This window comes from Myotis brandtii, unplaced genomic scaffold, assembly GCF_000412655.1.
Source record: "Myotis brandtii unplaced genomic scaffold, ASM41265v1 scaffold120, whole genome shotgun sequence".
In the NCBI taxonomy this organism is placed as follows: domain Eukaryota; kingdom Metazoa; phylum Chordata; class Mammalia; order Chiroptera; family Vespertilionidae; genus Myotis; species Myotis brandtii.
This window is the reverse complement of record NW_005354174.1, coordinates 3350552-3373449: the sequence shown is the minus strand read 5'-3', so window position 1 is coordinate 3373449 and position 22898 is coordinate 3350552. Positions and strand designations below refer to the sequence as shown.

At 49.2% G+C, this 22898-nt stretch overlaps 1 protein-coding gene across 1 annotated transcript in view; it reads right to left on the bottom strand.

Moving 5' to 3' along the window:
* MAPT (microtubule-associated protein tau) overlaps positions 1-22540 on the bottom strand; it is an 87623-nt gene extending 65083 nt beyond the window's left edge. Inside the window, exon 1 of the mRNA XM_014531958.1 lies at positions 22519-22540. Within this exon, the coding sequence (XP_014387444.1) occupies positions 22519-22531 (13 nt within the window). The 5' untranslated portion in view covers positions 22532-22540. The remainder of the gene's footprint in view (positions 1-22518) is intronic.
* Positions 22541-22898: the final 358 nt, after the last annotated feature.

The following is a 22898-nucleotide window of genomic DNA, read 5'->3' as shown; positions in this document are numbered from 1 at the left end:
TGTCAGCTGGGGTTCTGATCTGAGGACCTTACCACCCATTCATTTAACCAAACCTTCCTGTATCCTGTGCATTCTCAGGGCACAGAGCCCCTCCCACTTTGGAGCCAAGGACACGTGGTGCCCGTTGGCCCTCCCGATGCTGCCTCCCCCAGGCAGGGCAGATGGCGCACCCAGTGAGGTCATCCCCTGGTCCCGTGATGCCTGCAGACCCGGGGCACCCGGCGTGAAGCTGGCTCCTCGGGAAGGAGGAAGGGGGAGAAACACCGGGGCAGACAGAGGCCCGCCCTGTATCGCCAAGTGAACAAAGCAGTGTTAGAGATGTGCGCGCACAGAATTGTTATAAAAAGAAGGTAAAGTATATATGTGCATGCGCAGAACAGAGGCTTTCCCTGGGAAGGAAGTAGACTTATAGAGACTTTAACTTGTTGGTGTCTCCTTTTTTATTTTATTAATCTGTTTTGTAAACGTGGCTTATGTTATAGTCTGATGGAAAGCAACAAATACATTCCCGTGTTGGCAAAACCTGTGAGGTGTCTGGGGGACATGGGAACAGCACAGCTCCTTCAACTCCACAGAGTTCACCTGACCCCACCTCTGTGGCAGGAGGCTGGAAACTCCCCCTTCCCGAGACATGAGTAGGAATCATGTCACCTCCCCACCCTCCCTCCACTCCGCATCTGGCCCAGTCTTTACTGTTGAACCTGTCACTTCCCGCTCTAATTGAGCCCCAGCACTCTCCCCGTTAGACTGTAAGCCCCTTGAGGGAGGAGGAGCTTATTTTTAACCACTGTAAACAACTCGGTACTTGGTGCAGTGCTTGGTGTGGGCTCGGTGCTCAATATACCTTCACGCATGCATGAACGAAAGAACGAATGTTAATTGAGAGCCACTCCTCATACTTCATCAAGTGACACCTCCTAACTGCCACTCTTTCTCACTCCCAGACATGCTGGTTTCCCCTCCCAGAAAGCCTTCTCCACTTTCCCTCCCCTTTGTCTGGCTAACTCCTACTCAAGCTTCAGACTTTATCAAAGCAGCCATTGCTTCTAGACGCCCTTCCCAACTGCACGGTGCTGTAATTCGACGGTTACTTGTCTCTGGGGCTGGAATGATAATGCTGTGAGGTTGTGAAGACAGCACCGTGTCTTCAGCACTGGCCTCAGACCTGGCATGAGGAAGGCGCCCAGCCAGTGCTGCTGAACCAGTGAGGGTGTGGGGCAGGGGCAGGGGCGGGCTGTGGTGGGATGGAAGAGATGCGACAACATTAATCACTGACACTTCCCAAGCTCAGAGCTCACGGTCTGTTTCGATGCGACAGCCGCCCTGTTCTCTTGTGTGGGCCACCCCAGTTCCCTGTGTGCTCAGGTGGCTCACATGGTTCTCGCACGGGCGTGCAGGAACACACCCTGGATTAGCCTGAAGCAGGAGCTGGCTCTGGGAGCTGTCCAGAGGTGGGTAGTTAATGATGCCGTGGAGGGAGGGCCTTTCCCAACCAATAGATAGAATCTGGTTAATTAAGAGCAATGCTTTGTGCTTCAAAGGCACAAATTCAGACCCATCCATTAGCCTCTTCGGTGAAGATCACGTTTAAGTCAAAGCTGCCAAGCTGAGGCTGTAGGCAGCATCTATTATTAACACAGAGAAAGAGAAGTGGGCTCCTAAGTGAGAGGCTCACCAATCACCACACGCTTGGAGATAGGTTTGGGAGCTGATCAGAGATGTCAGCTGGGTGATAAATAAAGTTCATAGCAGCTTTCTGTGCACAACATGCATTATTGATGCTGTGCTCAGGGGCTCTGTGGATTAGCCTGAAGCAGGAGCTGGCTCTGGGAGCTGTCCAGAGGTGGGTAGTTAATGATGCCGTGGAGGGAGGGCCTTTCCCAACCAATAGATAGAATCTGGTTAATTAAGAGCAATGCTTTGTGCTTCAAAGGCACAAATTCAGACCCATCCATTAGCCTCTTCGGTGAAGATCACGTTTAAGTCAAAGCTGCCAAGCTGAGGCTGTAGGCAGCATCTATTATTAACACAGAGAAAGAGAAGTGGGCTCCTAAGTGAGAGGCTCACCAATCACCACACGCTTGGAGATAGGTTTGGGAGCTGATCAGAGATGTCAGCTGGGTGATAAATAAAGTTCATAGCAGCTTTCTGTGCACAACATGCATTATTGATGCTGTGCTCAGGGGCTCTGTGTGTGTGTGTGTGTGTGTGTGTGTGTGTGTATACCTTGCCCATGCATGTGCATATATACCCTCCGGCGGTCCCAGGATACCTGTGGACAGGAGAGCGGGCCAGGAGAGGATGATATAAACATGACAGAGCTGTTGCACTGGCCCAGCCCTGGCTGAGCAGCTGGGGAGACCTCAGGGACCAGGTCAGTGAGCAGATTATGAGGAAGGCATGTACCAGCCCCGATAGGGACCCAGAAAATGGAGCATATGTGGCCACTGCCCATGGATCTATTTGGTCTGACCAGGGAGATACACACAAATACTGAATGATTTCAGAGCAAAGGACCCATGGTCAACTCCATCTGTGGAATGCTGCCTACCATGTGCATGGGCTCCAGGCTGGACAAAGGGATGGAAGATGGGCTCCCTGCCCTCTTGGGGTCTGGTTTCGGAGGGGAGACAAAGACCTAAATACACTTCAAGGCAATAGGTCAGAAGAGAGAAAACAGATTGGCTCGTGCCCCAAGAGTCTATGATTCCGAGAGCTCAGTATAGAACAGGCGCTAGAGTCAGAGGCTGCAGCAGCTGAAAGGCGATGGGGTTAAGAAGACTGGAGAAGGCTCTGGGGACCTTAGCTAAGACTTAACGGGAGGGCAGGCTTGTAGGGACAAAGAGAGGGGCCGTGACAGGGTCATTATCAAACCAAAGGGTCATCATTGGTTAAAGGGGTGATGGTTGAGAGACCAGACATGTTAGAGGAGCCCATGTCAGAGAGATGTAAGGCCAGGTGCCAGCTAAAAGTCTCGAGCCAACATTAGGGGAACAGCTCTCTAAGTAGCCAGGGCAGCCAACAGGCTCTCTCTGCAGGCTCTTTCTGTGACAGTCCTGTTTGCTGGAAATTAACAAAGAATAAAAAGCATGCATCTTGCAGGTTTGGCTCTGGGGCTGGCGGAGGAACTGTTAATTCTTGCAGAGTCCAAATTCCTGCACCACCCCCTAGTTCCGAGGGGGTGGGGGCCATAATTAGACTGGCTCTGGCTGTATGCCCCCCTCTGACCACCTTTCCAGGGTGATCCTTGGACCAGAAGCAGTGGCAGGTTACATAATTGAGCTGCAAAGAGGCCTGGCCAGAACGCCCTCATTAGAAAAGGCTGCAGCAGCATAAAGCCTTGTGAGATGAATAAGGGGGGTGGGCAGGGAAGGAGGGGAATGGTTGAGGTGGGGGACTGAGGGAGGGAACAGCATCACAGCTCCCAAGAGGAGATGCCCTGTCTCCTGAGGGAATAGCAAGACCTCCTTGGAGGGACAATTCTCAGCACACAATTAGCTGTCGAAGTCTGCAAACCCACCACGGTCAGTTTTCAAATTTTGGTGATGAGCTCTCGGATGCAGCAGCCTTGCCTGGAGAGACCTCCCCTGGAAGGCTGTAACCGCGGGCAGTCACCTCCACAGTTATGCTTACATTTTTTTTCCAGCCAGAGGAGGACAAAAACATGCATAATTATCTAACCAGAAGAGGTCCCTTTGCTTTTCCCAATTATTAACCCAGGTTGTTAAGTAGCTGGTAGGAGCACAGGTCCTTTTAAAAGGGAAAAACTCAGAAAAGGCCTTGGGCTCAGGGTGGCCACTTGGTGTTTTTGTGTTTAAAATTTCAAATGTTGACCTTGAGTGTGAACTGCAAAGTGTAATATTTTTGCTTGGTATGTACAACTTCTACTTAAACAAGATATATGTTACTGAGTTTGAATAATATTTTGAAAATGGAAGCTTATTCTTCTTATATTGTTACTAGAGGCTCGGTGCACAAAATTCGTGTACGGGTAGGGTCCCTAGGCCTGGCCAGCGATCAGGGCTGATCAGGGCCTTCCTTCATTCCGTGCCGCCCCCTTGTGGTTAGTGCACGTCATAGCAGGCGGTCCAACTCCCGGTCGGTCAAACTCCCGAGGGGACAATTTGCATATTAGCCTTTATTATATAGGATAGTGTTTAAAACGAAAGAATTAAGCAAGAAAATAAAGCAGTACATCAGTGGTATAATTTAGTAGTTGCTAAATTATAGGCAACCTTTGCAGGTGTCTCACTTTTATTAAAGTTCACCTATTAGTGACTGAGCAATGATTTACATAAAATATTATATCAGGCTGCAACCAATGGCTAAAAACTCAGTAGATGTAAAAATTATTTAGTAGGTAGTTGTGCTTTTTTTTCTTTTTTGTACTAAAATATTTACTTTTATTTTAAAAAATATTATGGTGTAATTGTATGTCTAGAGTTTAAGAAAAGAAACATTTTATTATCCGTGTTTCTTGTCCGCCCATTATTATGACCATTTCATTTCATGATTATTTCTGAAAATAATTTTGTCACATAAGAAGGGGACTGTTAAGTGACTGGTGTTAAATGGCTTGGTGTCACTGTCCTGTAAAGTGGCATGCGAGCCAACCCCTTCAATGATCAATTAGCTTCAATCATCCACAAAACTGTAAAAGAATGAGATGAATTTTTCCCCAGACTAGCAATGTCCCTGTTGATGCCCAGTGATCCTTTCCCCGTCTACCACCTCACACAGCAGCCACCATGACAATGCACTTTAGAATATAAAGCTCAGTGATGTGAAGGTTCATGATGACTTCTCAGGGCCAAGGATGAGAAATCCTTGCAGGACTGGCAGGGGGTGGCGCTCCTGGCAGGATCTGGCTCCTGCCCATCGTGGAAACCAGAGGCCAGCCCTCACAGCAGCCAGAGTGTGTGGTCCCTGCAGCCTTGACCTACTTCCCAGTCTTCTGGTCGGGGATCTGGGCAACCGTGACAAAGCAAAATTAAACAAATTTGGAATGAGCCTGTGCTAGAAAATCCGAATAGTATTCACCCTTTTCTATGGATGGGAAGCCAGTATCACGGATAGAGGAACAGTTTAATCACAGAAATTTAAAAATTAACCATGGATAGGAGAAAGAACACAGGCTTTGGAGTTGAAATCTGCGTTCAGATTCTGATTCTGCAATTTTACCGACTGTGTGGTCTTGGGCAAGTGACTTAAACACCCTGAGCCTCGATTTCCTTGCCCTTGTGAATGCACCTAGTGAGGGACACAGTCGACAATCAAGTGAGACAAGTGTCACAAGGAGAGGACAGTGGATCATAGGAGTGTGAGACGGGGACTTATATAGTCTGGGGGTTGGAGAAAACTCCCCTGAGGAAGGGATGCTTGAAGGATGAATAAAGTTAGCAAGGTGAAAGGGAGGGGGTAGTAAAGAACATTCCACACAGAGGGGACAGCATATACAAAGGCCCCAAGCCAGAGAGCTTTCAAGGAACTCTAAAATGACCCTTAAGGTGAGAAGATTAGAGAAGCTGTGGTGCCAGATGTGTGAAGCCACTGGCACTTCAGACTTGTTTGTTACTGCAGCATAAACCTGACCTTGCTGACTAATACAAGTGGCTATAGTAGAAAGATAGGGAACTGAGTCCAGCCTGAATTCAGCTGAGGAGGGTGGGCATGTTGGGAGAAAATAGAGGTTGCAAAAGTGTTGACAACACTTTAATACACATCAGGCCTGGCCAGCTTGGCTTGAGCATTGACCTCTGAACCAGGAGGTCACAGTTCGATTCCTGGTCTGGGCACTTGCCCGGTTGCGTGCTCCATCCTCAGTGTGGGCCATGCAGGAGGCAGCCAATCAATGATTCTCTCTCATCATTGATGTTTCTATCTCTCTCTCCCTCTCCCTTCCTCTCTGAAATAATTAACATTATATTAAAAAAACAACAACAACACATCAGGCTGGGAGAGAACTAAGGTGGTTGACCGGAGAGGGCATGTATTTTGCTTTAAAGAGGGGAATCATTTAAACCTCCTAAATGCTGACAGGAAGGAGTCAGGAGAAGAGAGGACAGAAACAGATGGGAAAAAGAAAAGCTAAGCGAGCTTTCTGAGTGGTGGAAGAGGGGGAGGGAATGCTGGAAACATAACCAATGTGATTTGACCATTTCATTTGATTTCTGTCGTTACTGAGATTTGGGAGTTTTAGGAAGGAAGAAGCAAATGCCCACACCCCCGGAGGTCAAAGTGCTTTGCTCGGATGACCCATGTCAGCACTGTTCTGTTCTGGCCAGAATGTGCTCTGTGCACCTCTCCTGGCAGCTCTTAGGGACCTGCTAAGGCCAGGCTCTCCCCAACCCCGTGGTCTGGATTCCTTCCCTCCACCTCAGGTTGGCCCCTTGCCAGGTGGGTCTGAGGTCCCCCTCCAGCCACTGAAGGGAGGCCTGCCAGGAAGGACCAGTATGTGAGATCCCAAGAAATGAAGAGAAAGTGGTCCCAGGAGGGGGTCTGAGTGTGAAGGAGGAGACCTGTGCTGGCCCAGCTTTGCCATGAACTTGCTGTGTGACTCTGGGGAGGTCACTTTACCTCTCTGGGCTGTTACCTCATTCCTCAAGTGGCTCTGGCATCTGTTCACATTAACACCTTGTGCTGGCACCTCTGTGGATTCTTCTCAGTATAACCTCAGAAAGCAGGGGAGGTGTGAGTAGAGGGGGGTGGGGGTGTCCTTCCTAGAGGAGAAAAGGCGGTTGAAGGGAAAGTGGGTGACTCATTCTAAGGATGTCACATGTTTGGGGGCTGTTCCCAACACTTACATCTTTCTCTACTGGTCCCACCTTTCTCTCCCCCCCTCCTAGCCCTCTTGTTAGAGGGTTGCTGAGGCTGAGACTGGCCATCACAAACAAGTTGGGGTGGCTCTGTAAGGAAGGCAGAAGAGGAGGTTTGGGCAGGGGTGGGACCAGGTTGGCCTCTGGGGGTTCTTCCACATCCATGGTTCTGGGAGTTCTGGGTCCTACAGGCCAAGCAGAGTGGCCCTTGACGAAGGAACAGTGGAGACACTCAGGCCATGGGTCAGGAAGCCTACACTCCTGCCATGCTTGCCCCTCTGGAGGGTGCCCACAGGACAGCCCAATAACAAACTGAGCCAAGGCCCTTGGAGGATTGGCTGGAACCTCCTGTATCGGAAAGGGAAGACTAGAAGTGTCTTGTTGCTTCTCTGGGTGTGGGTAGCATCCCATAGAGCAGGGTCTTGGGGCTGTGCTCTTCGTCCTTGAAGGCCTGTGGGGGTTTCTGCAGGTGCTCTGGAAGGGCCTGTGGAGCAGGGTGTGGAATCTGCACCATGGAAGTTACTCCAGAAGAGACGGCTGTGGTGCCAGGTGGGAGACAGGCCCTGAGCCAGGCCCTGAGACCAGAAAGCGCCTCACCCCTGTCCCCACTGCGGAAGGGCCCAGATTCTGGAATGGTAGCTTCTCTGTCTTCCCCTTCCAAACAGGAAGTGCCACCCCCTAGCCTGGAGTGGCTGGAGGATGAAATGAAGTCATTTGTGTGAAGGCACTAAGAGAAAAACTACTGTCGAGGTTGTTTTTTATATAAAAGAATTGGGCATTAAAATCGTCACCTCGCCTGGCCTCAGGGAACTTGCCCACGGGGTTCTCACTTGGAATGCAGGTTATCAGGCACTCTGGGGACCAGGGTGGCTCATGGGGCTAGTCAGGGTTGTCACAAAGCCCGACAAGGGTCAGACACTAATTAACACAGAGACCTGGTCAGTGTGGTTCAGTGGTTGAGCGCTGACCTATGAACCAGGAGGTCACGGTTCAATTCCCAGTCCAGGCACATGCCCAGGTTGCAGGCTCAACCCCCAGTGTGAGGCGTGCAGGAGGCAGCCAATCAATGATTCTCTTGCATCATTGATGTTTCTATCTCTCTCTCCCTCTGCCTTCCTCTCTCTAAAATCAATAAAAATATATTTTTAAAAAATCACAGAAGCTTTTCTCCCCTTGGCCTCCTACCCCATCCCCTTCTACTTCCACGGGAGCACTCCCAAAGGTGCCCTGTACTCCATTACGTACTGTGTTTATGCTCCACACACCGTGTGTGTGAGCTCCTGTGAGTTCTATTCCTGCAGCTCACCTGGAATTTTCCTTTGTCTAAGGTGGTGAAGTGCCCAGGCTGGCCCACAAAGGCCTAGCAACAGCCCTGTGGTCCCTCTGTGAAATGAGAGGGTGAGGCCAGGTCACAGCTTCTCACTAGGGGGTGACAGGCACACCTGTGTCACCTGGGGAGCCTTTGAAAGAACCTTCTTCCAGATATTTCAATCCTTTTCAAGTGAGCTGGGGCCTGAGCATATATATGAATTTATCTTTTATTTCCCAAAGGCAATATATACATGGTAAAAAAAAAATTAAGTAGATAATAGTATAGAATAAAAATGCTGTCTCCTGCCCCTACCCACCGAGCCCAGCTGCAGGTTATTACCCATCTAGACCGGTGCCATCTGATTTACCAATAGTGGCCTCTCACTGGTTTTATCAGCAGTCCTTTAATTATGCGTGAGGTCAAGTGTCTTTTCATGTTTAGCCACCCCCTCCCCCCTTTCCCCTGTAAACTACCTGTTTTTCTCTTTTCCCAGGGATGGGTATTTTGGTAAAGTATCTGGAACAATTCTGGGCTGTGGCCCCCCCCCCCCCGCCCCCGTCTGTTCTGGGTGACCCAAGTCCCCTTAAAGCTCTAACACTGCACATTCGTGAGCATCATGAAAAGTCTGAGGGTCCAGAGACTGTCGAGGTTTCATGGAGCCCCAAGTGAGAGGAACCCTCCGCAGGAAGACTGGTGTCCCGGCCTGGGCGGGACAGCCCTTTTTGCAGGGGAAAAGGGGCCATGCTTGTCTTTAACATTTGCCCCTTTGTCCCACTCATTGTAGAGTGTCATTTGATAGGAATGAGAGAGACATTTTGCAGCTACTTCCTGGGAATCCAGAGCCAGCATGTCCTGCCACATCTGCCTCTCACTCCAGTTCAGGTCTGCTGCAAATTCCTCGCATTCAGCAACCAGGAATGACCAGGCTGCTCTGCGGCGGTGGCGGTGGCGGCGGCGTGGGCCCCACCATCCCACAATGAAAGGGTGCGAGATTCCCAGGGGCGGCTCAGGTAACAGAAATGCACCGCAGAACCACTCGAGCTCTGTGAAGGGCAGTATTTCACGTGCTTTATCTGGCATGGCTTGTGGCTCAGCCTAGATGTACCAGATTCATGCCTAACTCCTCCACCCTTACCCAGAGCTCGTTTCATAGGAAGTGCTCAAATGACTGTTGAAAGAATAAATCATTAACACCTGTCTAATTGCCCCCCTTTTTGTTCAGAGGGTAGTTATTAAAGTTCAAATTGGTTCAGTTGGCTGTGCTTACAAAGACTCCTAGCTTACAGAAGGCTACTTTCTGACAGCCTACACCAGCTTTCTTGCGCATTTCAAAAGCCCTTTCTTTGGCCCTGGGAATTAGGGTGGCCAGAAAAAATACAGGATGTCCAGTTAAATTTGAATTTGAGATAAACAACAAACAATTTTTTTTTTTAGTTAAGTATGTCCCAAAGATGGCATGGCACATACTTATTGTATTAGTTTCCTGTGGCTGCTGTAATAAATTACCACAAACTGAGTGGCTTAGGACAACAGATATTTATTTTCTCATAGTTCTGGAGGCCAGAAGTCTGAAATCAGAATTACTGGGCCAAAATCAAGGTGTTGGCAGGGCTGCACACTCTCTGGAAGCTCTAGGAGAAAATCCTGTGCTTGTCTCTTCCGGCTTCTGGCGGCTGTCCGCATCTACTTCTCACCGATGTCCATCTGTCTCCGTCCTCACATCATCTTCTCTGCTGTGCTTCTACTTTTAGTTATTATTAGAGGCCCAGTGCATGAAATTCGTGCACTCGGGGTGGGGGTCCCTCAGCCCAGCCTGCACCCTCTCGCAGTCCAGGAGCCTTTGGGGATGCCCTTGGCTCCCCTAAGCCATCAGTCAGACATCCTTAGCGCTGCCGCAGAGGCAGGAGAGGCTCCTGCCACCGCTGCTGCACTCGCCAGCAGTGAGCCCAGCTTCTGTCTGAGCGGCGCTCCCTCTGTGGGAGCATGCTGACTACCAGCGGGCAGCTCCTGCATTGAGCATCTGCCCCCTGGTGCTCAGTGGGCATCATAGTGACCGGTTGTTCCGTTGTTCAGTTGATTTGCATATTAGCCTTTTATTATATAGGATTTCCGGTGGCTCACACAATGGACATTTATTGTCTCACAGTTCTGGAGGCTAGAGTCCAAGATCAAATTGTCAGCAGGGTTGCTTTCCTCCCGAGGGCAGTGAGAGAGGAGCCGTTCCATGCCTCTTGCCTAGTTCTATCAGTTTGCTGGCAATCTGTGGTGTCCTTGGCTTATGGCAGCATCACCCTGATCTCTGCCTTTATCTTCACGTGGTGTTCTTCCTGTGTGTGTGTCCACCTCCAGATTTCCTCTTTTTATAAGGACACCTCTTCTGTGTTTTTAATCTCTCTGCCTTGCTCCCCTAAGGATACAGGTGATTGCATTTAGGATACATCCAGATCATACAGGACAATCTCCATCTGAAGGTCATTGATTTAATCACATTGGCAAAGATCCTTTCCCCAAATAAGGTCACATGCACAGGTTCTGGGGTTATCTTTGATATCTGATATCTTTGGGGAACATTAGGTAGCACTAATACACTTGCACTAAAAAATATCTGTTGCTTATCTGAAATCCAAATTTAACTAGGCATCCCATGTTTTTTTGTTTGTTTGCGTGTTTGTATGTTTTTTGTTAGTCCTCACCTGAGGATATTTTTTTCATTGATTTGTTTTTAGAGACAGTAGAAGGGAGGAAGGGAGTGGGAAAGGGAAAGAGAGAGAAGCATCGATGTGAGAGAGACACATCGATTGGCATCCTGTGTTTTAATTTGCTACATTTGACAGCCCTCCCTAGGCTGAGCTGATAGGGACATAAGTGGTTTGCCTCCAACTGCTCACCATCCTTCCTGACATGAGCGTGGGGACCAGACCACAGACACAACCCTGCTCATCAAGGTCTTGTTTCTTTTCTTATCTTTTTTAAAAATATATTTTTTATTAATTTCAGAGAGGAAGGGAGAGAGAGAGAGGGATAGAAACATCAATGGTGGGAAAGAATCATTGATCGGCTGCCTCCTACATGTCCCGCACTGGGGATCAAGCCGCAACCCAGGCATGTGCCCTGACTGGGAATCAAACTGCAACCTCCTGGTTCAGAGTTTGATGCTCAACCACTGAGTCACACTGGCCGGGCCAAGGTCTTTTGTCTTTGAAGTAGGGCTCATGGTATATGGTGTCATTCTGGTTTTCAGAATCTAAAGGCTTGGATTAGTCTGAAGATTTAACTTGTTTAAAAGGTTATGGCAAATAGTGCATGTATTTCCACGATTAGCACCCCAAACTCCAAATGCAGACCTGTAACTGTCCACCCTCCAAGAAAGTAGAAGGATGAGCAAGTATACAATGTACCTGTTTCTCTTTCTGTTCCCAGGTCTCTTTAGGAAAGTCCTTAATTTTTAATCAGTATTGAATCCACTCATCCATTCACCAAACAATTGCTGAATGTGTATTCTGTGCCATGTGCTGTGCCCGGCACTGAGGATACACAGGTGAATAAAACATCACCCAACTGATGAATGTGTTGGGGAGCCTGGTTCCCTGGGGAAGCCCCCAAAAGTGGGATCAGACAAACTGTGGAAATTAAACACAACATAATGGGTGTTAGTAATGTGAAAGCAGAACATTTTAATGAATTTGCTTTAAAACGAGTAGCTTAGAGAGAAACCCAATTAATTTATTATCTCTAAATTCTAGCAACCATTTTAGCTTTTAATTACGGAAAAATGACTTGTACTACAAGATGTGTTACGTAGCCAGGTCTGCCCTTCCCGTCTCTCTTCACCCCCACTCCCCGTTTTCCTGGTCCCACAGTGTGGCCCGTGCTGGTGCAGACAGGAGGGAAATAAAGTGGACTGTTGAGTAAGGGCGGGTTGTGGGGGGAGGTGAGGCAGGAACCCAGGAGGCTGGGTGATGCAGGCTCAGCCCCCACCCACTTAGCTGTGACCCTTTTCCCTAACAGCAGGTGCTTGCTCTGTCTGCCTGGCCCAAGGAAACCACCCTCTTTGAATGAAATTTCTCCCTGTGGACACTGCCTGGGAACCTGAATGACATCCCTGAGTTTGTGTACTGGGCTCCTCTCGGCCACACTTTCCAGCCTTGGTCAGTCACACATACCCCTTCATGGAGGTGCAGGGGGTGTGAACATTATCCCTGCTTTGTCAGAGCTGGAAGAAAATGAGCTTCTCTGATTTGATAAGTGTGGACCAGCCCACAACACTAAATTTGGTTCTGTCGTCACCGGCGACAGAACCAAATTTAGTGGCCCAGTTTAGAGGCTAGCTTTCGGTTTAAAATACTTTCTCCAGGCTCAGGTTACATGTGACCCATTCACAGGGGCTGGAGGGCACGGCCCCCATGGTCATTGGCACTAGGATATGTCTGTCTGCTGGCACTGGCGTGGAGGGCGGGGCCTGAGAGGAGGCTCGGAGGACGCACAGGCAGCAAGGCGAGGTCCTGGGCTGAGTGAGGTGCCGTCTGGCTCCCTCCACAGCTGTGACAGCTCTGGGTCTCAGTTTGCTCCTCTGCACAGGAGGATGAGAATCCCTGCCTGTGGGGGAGTGAGGGTGACATGAGACCATGTTTTTAGTAAAAGAAATGCAACTGCTACTACCATTATTAGCATCTTCATACAGGAAAACTAATTTGGACCAACAGGGGGTGTGAGTTGGTCTGAAGTAGGGCAAAGCAACAATTATAGACTATTTTGAAGGAAATGTGATTTTTATTATTTTCAAGCATATAGAGCAAGAAATAGAACCATGTACTCGAAGGTTGAGGGATTGCTTTATTTAAACAGGTAAAACTCATTTAATATCAGCCTATTTGATTTATTAGCATCCAACTGCATGAATTGAGAGTAGTTATTTTGAGCTTCGTAGGAGCCCAGCTCTGTGACAGGCAAGACACTCGGGAACAGGAAAGCCATATAAGACATAGCCTTGCCCTCAAAGGACCTAGAGCCAGTGGGGAGTTGAGCTCTGCACTCAAGGCAAGAAGGAAATAATTAAGCCTTAACCCCTGCAGTGCTGATGACTGGTGAGAGATGAAAAGTGGAGAGGCCTCCAGATCTTGTTGACTGTAACAACTGCTTTAGGCAGGACAGAGACTGAGGAAGGTCAAGGTGATTTAAAAAGGGGAAGGGGAAGAGAGAGCATGATGTCTATGAAGGGGCCAAGAGGCAGGCTGGCCAGCAGTGGGACTGGACCATTAGGACTGACTGGGCAGGGAGTCTCAGCCCAGGCATGGGGGCCTGGGTGGGCAGTGCAGGGTGGGTCTTGGCTTAACTTAGCAAGGGGCAGACACCACCCAGTCAAGGACAGGGCTTGGACGGGGTAGGGCACATGACACGGCCACTCTGGGGAGAACAATTTGGCAATGGTCTGCAAAGTGGACTGGATGTGAATTTTGGAATTGAAATTAGGAACAATTCATTATTGTTTCCATAATCATTGAGGGTGACATAATAAGGCCCATGTTCCTTTTAGAACTGGCGAGGATGGAAAGGGAAGGGCCATGTCTAGGAGGAAGGAACTGATGGTTAAGGCTGTTCTAAGATGTAGGTAGAGAAGAAGAGTTTGAGACTCCAAGATCTGCCACATGGGACGGGAAGATGGCGGGTTTCAATGACCAAAGTGGAAGGGACAAGGGTGTATTGAGGCAGCTTTGGGGAGAGTAGGATAACAAGGTGGGGGGTGGGGGGGTTTGATGATGTGGGGCCCATAGACGCCCAGGAATGTTGCTCAAGGCAGCCAGGAGTAGAGCAGCTGTTGTCAGGATGGGGTGACCCACATGCCCTGAAACTTCCCACCGTCCATGTTCATGAGGTACCCTCCAGGCACAGGGCAGAGGTGAGCGACTGCAGCCCAGCTCCGGCTCAATTCAGATTCCAAGTGCAAGCGGTTCGATGAATGAGCCTTCACCTTGTCTCTCACCACCAGCCATCAGAGTATTTATTATACCATCAAAGTCAAATCCGGCCTTTAATTTAATCACCCTTGCCTTAATCGATTCCCGTCACGTGCTAAACACTGAGTGGCAGGAAGAGGCTGCCCCCTGGGCATAATTAGAAGATGAGATGCTTCACCAAGTCCCAGTCTGATTAGGAGGAAACTGAACCCCCGCCCTTGCTGAGAAAACAGAAAGGCTCCCAGGAAATTCACGCCAGCCAAGGAAGTCCCAGCCCCTTTCTGAAGAAGTCGGCATCGGCAGGGGCTGGCTGTCCCTTAAGGTGACATTAAGGGCACCCTCGACCCTGTCCTGCACCCTGGCTTTGGGTCTCCTTTCCCAAAAAAGGGGACAGACCAGGCCAGTACAGGGTGGACCAGGCTGTCTGTTCATCCATCCCCGGCCTGGGCCCTGCTGACAGGGGCTCACCCCTGGGGCCCAGTGGGCACCATCTGGCTGGTGCTAAGGGAGGGAGGTGGTGGCAGCTGCACTATATCAGACGTCAGGCTCTACTCGGCCCATGAGAGACTTCAGATCAGGCACCTGACTGTGGCCCCCAGGAGGCATACCCCTCTGTGTGGCAATTGTCTTCTGAGAAGCCCAAAGGAATTCTCAGACTATTTTATTTCAGTTCTGTGACTATCCCGTGAGACCACATTATTGGCTATTCTGAGGAGGGGGGTGGGGTGGGGAGATTGCATAATCCTTGTTTTACAAATGGAAAAATGGAGGCACAGGAAATCTTATATTTTGCCCATTAATAGGAGAATTTGTTTCTATTGAGGTGTAATTGACATACAACACTACATCAGGAAATTTTAATCTCTGCCACAAGCCTCTTAGTTGGTAAATAGGAAGGTAAGGTGGCAATTAAATTCAAGGATTGGCAAGCCCAAGCAGCGGTGATAGCAGAAGCCCACAACATGAGGGGTTGGCCAAATTCTGGAATTCAGTCTTGCTGGCAATAAATGATAAGATCCTTCAAAAAATTGTTTTTAACTTGGCCCAGATTGCCAACTTATAACATGAATCCTACCAGTCAAAAAAAAAAAATTTCCCCTGTATTTCCCATCAGACATCAAATGCTGGTTTATAATTATTTATAGCACTTTAGTGACATTGAAGGGGATTTGTGTCAATTTATTCCATCTCTATTAACACTCTGCAGGGAACAGAGTGCAGCCATCCCTTCCTGTGTCTGCTAACAAGGGAGGGGGTTTGGAGCCCGAGGAGGAAGACGTGAACCCAGTGGAGAGGCGCCCAGGAGGCACGCTATCCCCACAGGATTAACCCCAGGGAAAAGATTAAATAGGTTTAAAGAAGGTTCAGGTGCGTTTGTGCGTAATCAGTCCATTATTCCAGTGGATTTAGGGATGTTCTGTGAAATCCTTCGTTTCTAAGCTGGCCTCATTGTGACGGCACAGGCAGAATCTGCTTGGTGGCAAGTTGGGGCCAGGGTAAAATGTCCCTGGTATTTGGGAAGAGACAAGACAGAAAGTGGGTGGCAGAAGGGCTCGTGACTCTCCCAAACAGCTACTCTGGTGAGGCTCCACAGTGGGCAGCTTTGAGAGGGACAGGTTCATATGAATCTACACCACAACTATTACTGTGCCCCAACGTAGCAGGTTATATACTACTGTTTCATTTGTATATATAACCCTGGCTTGGCTTATTTACATGCTGATTTAAATTCTGATGCATCACCAATACTAAAGTTGAAAGCTGTTCAGGTTTTCAGCTCCACCCAATATAAAAAATCCAGATATACAACAAATATGAGGTAATGAATATTCACACGTAAATATATATTTATATTTTTATAAATATATATGATATATAATTGTAATATTTATACGCATATATATTTTAAACTAAAGAGATTCTTTAAATTGTAACCTTCTCTTGGGCATTTAAGCATTTGGCTTTATTTTTTTTTTGGTTTTTGTTGTTGTTGTTTGTTTGTTAATCCTCACCTGAGGATATTTTCCATGGATTTTTAGAGAGAATGGAAGAGAGAGGGAAAGACAGAGAGAAATATCAATGTGAGAGAAACACATCAATTGGTTGCCTCCTGCACGCACCCGGACCAGGGCCTGGGCCTGGGAGGAGCCTGCAACCGAGATATGTGCCCTTGACCAAAATCGAACCCAGGACCCTTCGGTCCACAGGTTGACGCTTTTTCCACTGAGCCAAACCGGCGAGGGCAAACATTTGGCTTTAGACGATTAATTATCAAATAAACCTCTTTTTGAGGGGGAGGCCATGGGAGAGGGGTGAGGTAAGACAATGGTTTGGTGTCACTGTCCAATTAAGAACAATGAAAAATAAGCATCTCTGAAATGACCTATAAATAATGTCGGAATTGGCTTTGATCCAAGACAATTCTGTTGACACAAAATTTAGAACAACGGTTCTAATTCAGGGGGAAGAGCTGGCTTTATGCTGGGGGAGGGGCACGGTTCCATGGTTCCATGAGTTGCTCCCTCCTTCCCAGCACTCCTTCTTGGCTGTACATCACATGACAGGTGATTATGGACCCAGGGCTCCTTTAGTAACCCTGGTGTCCAGGGGAGGAGGACCCAAGGATGAAAGTATATCCCTGGACTTTCTGTAGCACAACTTCAGACTTAGGTCTCAAGACAACATCACCCAGCCTTCCTGGGAAACCAGGAAACAGCCATAGGCCGCAAAGAAAACTAACAGCTGGAACCAGAGATAATTCTGTTCCTATTCTCTTTGATGCCTGATTTGGCAGTGGAGTGGACAAGATCACAGAAGGGCCATGAATGAAACATCATTATCAATGGCTTCAGATTAATTCTAACTCGATGAGCTTAAACAGTTTTGTGTTTTTTAAGTGTTAGACCGTAACCTAAAACTCCTTTACTTAGGGGAGTTAATGTTCTAAGGGAATTTAATTTATTTTGAGTCTTCAGTGGAAATTTTGCAACGCCCCTTAAGTTGGGATTCTATGTGAATGAATTCAAAGTGCTGTGCTAGTCCTGGAAGACAGGAAAAGGGCGCCATGCGGTCTTCACACTAAGCTGTCTCCTAACTGATACCAGGTAAGAAGCAGAAGTAAATATTTAAGGCTGGATCCACAGGGCTTGACCTCCACAGCCAGTCTCCTCCTATCACAGCCAACCTTCTAGGTCCATCATAGTTGTTACAACGATCATATAACTTAAGGTGCAAGCTGATGAAACACAAGTATTAAACACAAGATGAATTCTTAAAATCATTATTTTTTTTACTGTCAAATGGGATAACAACCATAAAATAATAGTAAAACTCTAGAGGGATTCTAGATTATTCCTCAGTGTAACTCCTTTTTCCAAGAAAGTTAAATCGGCAGTCCTATGCAATGCACTATGAGTATGTCTTAGGCAAAACACACACACACACACACACACACACACACACACACACACACACGGAATTTCAACCAGCTGACCACACACCAAGAGAAGGCTTGGCCCTATATCAAAAAACAGGGGGATATGGGGAGAGGTCAATGGGGGAAAAAGGAGACTTATGTAATACTTTAAACAATAAAGAATTTAAATTAAAAAAAAAGACAAGGGGATAAATGTTCTTTCATCCAGTTTAAGTTAAAGTAAAATGTTTGAAATATATATGTATCCTTTTTTATGATTTTCTGCTTTAATGACTTTTTAAAAACTGATGTATTATGACTCTCAGTCTTCATTTCATGGCAAGAAGGCTGCTTAAGCTGAACTGATTAATCAGATATGACTGTGCTTATCAAATACTTCAAGTTTTCTGTAGAGTTTGCTTTCTTTTCTTGCTTTTTTTGTTGTTGTTAATCTTCACCCAAGGATATTTTTCCATTGATTTTTAGAGAGAGTGGAAGGGAGGGGGAGAGACAGAGAGAGAAACATTGATGTGAGAGAAACACATCGACCAGGGCCAGGGATCGAGCCTGCAACCTACGTATGTGCCCTTAACCAGAATCGAATGTGGGACCCTTCAGTCCGCATGCTGACACTCTATCCACTGAGCCAAACTGCCTAGGGCTAGAGTTTGCTTTATTTAACATTTTCCACTTACTCTGAACTGCTCACTGTGAAGCATGTTTGCCAGTGTACTGACTTCAACATTCTAAACATTTCATTTGTAGAAATCTCTCCTCAACTGCCTTCTGTTATTTCTATTATTTCTCAACCCCCATCAGTGCTTGCTTGGTAGTCAATGAGTAAGTTAGTAAGATCTCTAAACCTGAGATGCTGAACCAGGTCTCCAATCCCAGGAGGGTGGGAGGGAGGGCGGTTCGGCTCCGGCTGGTGTGGAGAGTACATAGTCTATTCCTGGCGTGGAGCGGATTTCAGGAAGGAAGAGGACAGAAACAGGGACAACAGATGATACGTCACTCTGCTCGCCTGTGGCAAGGTCCTGTGTGTACATTTAAACATGGGCGTGTGCGATTTTTGGGGGGGGTCCACTTCCACCCAAACAACAATGCCTGGTTCCAGGGGAGCTGGGCAGCGGCCCGCTTTTCCCATGCTGATCGCTATGCCGTGTAAGGATTTATCTGATACAATTTATTCCATCACTAGGGTCAGTAGATGCCTTTGTACACTTATCCAATCACCAGTGTTGATCCAGTGGTTGCTGCCAAAAAGGTCATTTACTGAGCAGTTACTAAGTACCAGGCCCTGGGCTAAGCACTGCATCCCCCTTGGGAGAGGTACTATTGAACCCCAAGTTACAGACAATGAAAAACTCCAAAAGCCCCAAAGGCTGAACAACATGGCTTCGGTCCCACAGTGGGGCAAGAAGCCATGATTTGCACTCAGGAGGTCTGTTCTGAGTCCACTAGGCCAAACCTAATGTCTCTCTACATTTGCAGGACATTGCCCTGCACTGGGTGTCCAGGAAAAACCACCATCTGCCCTCAAAGCACTCACACATCTACCTGCGTAGCTGAAGCACAAAAGATACTTCTGGGGGTTAATGCTATAGTGCTCCTGATTGGGGCACACTCAGAGCCTGCTGAAATAGCAACAAAGGGAAAAAAAAAGAAAAGAATCCACCTGGAAGTCATTCAAGTTTGCGTTTTGTGGTTGCCGAGTCTAGCTGCATGCTTAAAGGATGTTTCCTAATCAAAGAACCCCCAAAGCTCAAAAACCATCCTGGGCTGGCCTTACACTGCCTCCCACCCTCAGATGGGGGTCATCTGTGCAGGAAAGGAAGCTGGCGGAGGTGGCAGGGGTATGGCACCTGGAGACAGGAAAATAATTCTTGGGCAGCAACACCTTTGCAAGGTGAGAGGGTTTGTCTCCCAGGTGCAGCCCCCCAATGGAGGTGCCCCCTCCCTAAGCCAGCTCCAAGTCGCTAGGGAACCACCTAGGGTGGCAACTTAGAAGTCGTCAGCCAGGTGGGTGTTTCAGGGAGGGGTTGGGGGTCTCTGAAGTGGGAAGATGAAGAAGTGGGGGGGAGGAAGGAAGTAGAAGGAACAGAGGCAAATGGGGTTTCCCACCTCTGTCCCACCCGACCTCCTGCAGCTCCAAAGGTGGCTGGGCAGGGTCCTCCTTCCCCTGGGGTGAAGTGGCCAGAGAAGACCAGGCTGTGGGGCCATAAACAGCAAGTGCTGCAGTGAGAAGGCCGAAGGTTCGGGGAAGGAGGAGAGGGAGGGTGTGAAGGTGCACAGAGTGGCACAGGCAGCTTTTCGAGTATCATTTGGATACAGAGTGAGGGACAAACTGGATTGGATTTGTCCCCAAACCATCCAGATGCCATGACCTTGAATAAAACTCACCTCACATTCTGCTTTTCCTTCTCCACCTATTGACCTGCATTTTCCCACTTTATCCATTTGTTTGTTGAATATGGGCCAAAATACCTATTGTATGTCCAGCACTGCATTAAGCCCCTAAAGGTGTTTTAATTTGCCTTTGAGTAATTCTTTTTCAAAGTGGGAGTAAGGAAGATACTAATTAAATAGAAGGCACAGCCTAGTTGGAAAACTATCACAATTTCACTTAGAAAACTGGGAGCCACTCAAATCATAGACAAATTCTGAGGGAAGGTGGAATAAAACACAATTTCTAAAATTTTCAACAAATGAGCTTCATAAACCGATGTTAAAGGCACAGAAGAAAATTTCAGCCTAAACAAAGGGCACCACAATCCTATTACGTCTGCAGGCTGGCACTGACCTCAAAGGGCATGTGGGCCAAAGAGCATGTTCAATAAAGGGGGCCCTTTTCTGAAAGGAATACATCTGATCCTCAAGGAAACGGATTCTGTGTTTTCTGCTTGCAATTTGTGGGACTAATCCATTTCTTTTGTTCCTCTCAGGGGATTGGTGCCTGATACTAGAAGCCACTTAAAAGCCACGCCCTTCCATGATGGGCATATGCAGACCAGGTTAGGGACTCACAGTTATAGACTGTCACTCATGCAAAAACAACAGCAGCAGCAAAGCCAACAATCCCCTCCCCAAATTGTGCAAAGGCTAACCCCAAAGGTCAGGCCAGGTTACTGCAGTAAACTTGTTACAGAAGCAAAGGCCGGTCAAGGAACTGATTAGCTTCAAGAGTCACTCGGACTGGGCGCTGGGGGTGGAGGGGTGTGTGTGGTTAATTTATTTATTCATTCAGAGGAAGGGTTTGGAGATGGGGAATGGATAAAGGTAAGCAGCATCATAAGAATACCCTGGGGAGGGGGTGGGTACAGAGTAGAAGGGGTCAATGGGGGAAAAAAGGGGGTCATTTGTAATACTTTCAACAATAAAGATTTTACAAGTAAAAGAATGCCTTAATTAATGATGGGAGGAAAGGCATTTCTGGTTCTGTTGTAGGATGAGCCATTTGGAGAGACTGGGATCAGATAAAACTCAAAGCCGTCCTGCTGAGCCTAAGCTCAAGGTGGCTGTAAGGGCAGGTCTGGCAGTCGCTGTCCCAGGTGCCAACATCCCTCCCAGCCCGGACCAACCACCCGGGCGTGGAGTTACAGGTTCCTGAGCGCCAGAGGCCAGGTGGGGTCTTCAGAGACGTAAAATAGCCTCTCCTGCTGGGGACGCAGGGCCGGCTGAGCGCGGGCGCAGACGCTACCTCCCTCCAGATCCTCCGGCGCAGAGCCAGGGATGGCCCGACCCCCGCCTCCAGGATTCCTCTCTTAACAGCCCCCAGGCTTTGTGAACCCGAGAGTCCCATCAAACGGGCAACAGATTCCAAAATCGACGAAATCTCGGACGGGTGGACTGTGCTTTGTTCCCGGCATGGGACTAAACACTCTCCGGTAACCGACCGGAAGGGACCTCTGCCTGCGGTCTGCCCCGAGAACCGCTGTCTGTCTGTCTGGTCCCGGAATCTCACGCCCCGCTCGGGGCGGGGTGGGATGCGGGAGAAGGGAGAGATGCTCGGTCCATCCTTGAGTCTCTACCACTCTTAGACCCCGACGCGAGCCGTTCTCCGGATACTCGGTTCCATCTGCGCCACACGCTTGGATGATCTGGCCCCTAAAATGTTCTCCTTCGCAGAACTGAGCTCCCCCCACCCCCCGTTTTCAGCAATAGAATTAACCAGAGAGCCGCGCGGACCGGCTCTTTACAGGAGGGCAAGCCTCGGCCTTGCTCGCCAGGGGTCGTCAGTAGCCATCCTCCTCCCCTCATTCCCGGCTCAAGGGCGGCAGAGAATTCGGGCTCTGAAGTGAAAACCCCGCACGTTTCTAAAACAGTGCTCGTCCACAAATACCTCCGGGACGCCTGTCTGGTGGCTGTGGCCGCAGGAAGCCACTTAGGAAGAGCCACCGGCTCAGGGTTGGGGGCCTCCCTCCAGCGCCCCCCCCCAACACCCCCCAGGCGCGGCTTCGTGCACCCCAAGGTTCTTGATCTGTGTTTAGAAGGGGCAGGGCTATGCCTAAAGGCCGTTCTCAAGACGCTTGTGGTTTCCAAGGCAACCGCCCCTCGGCGCCCCCTCGAAGTCGGCTAGGGGGGGAAATGGGTGTGGCTCGCAGCCCCGAAGGAAACCTCCTGCCCCCTCCTCACATTTGCCCTCCTGGGAAGCAACAGGGCACGAAGTGGAGAGGGGCTCCGCCTGCGAGCCCCCCCCCGCCCCCCTCCCCCGCTCGGGGGTCGCTGGTGCTTCTCTGTGGGCACCTGGTGGGGCGTGGCCACCAGAATGCTCCAGGTATGGGGTGGGGCGTCGTCCCTTCGCGGACACCCTCCCAGCGCGCGGGGACCTAGAATCCACCCCTTCAGTCGGTGGATGCTCCCTGGCGCGCGGCCGGGCTCCGGGAGGGGCCGCTCAGTGTCACGCCCGTTCCACGCGTGACCGCGGGGCCGCGATTCGAGTTCATCGATCCCAGCAAGCCCCGAGACCTAACAAAGGGCTCGGAAATAAGGGGCGAAACACGGGGTGGAGGGAGAGGGTACCTTGGCTCAGCATCCTTATAGAATAAAAGGCAAAAAACGCAGGCTGGCAACACTGCTCACGTTAGCCCCACAAACAAAGCCGCGAGCCCCCACGAAGATCGCGGGTGGCCGTCCCAGTGCTCAACCCCGTAGCAGCAAGACGCCAAGATCTCAGCGCCGATGGCCGCCTCCCTCCTTGATAACAGTCCCGTCTTGTCCTCCGAAGCCCAGCCACCCGGCTTGGCACGGTACCGTAAAGACGTGACACGCGGTAAAAAGATGGCACCTCGCGTTCGGAGGCGAAAAAGAGAGGGGGTGGTAGTGGGAGGAGGCATCGCCTACCCTCCCCCTTCTCGCCCACCCGGGTCCACACCCACTGCCGCAGTGAGGGGCGGGGCCTG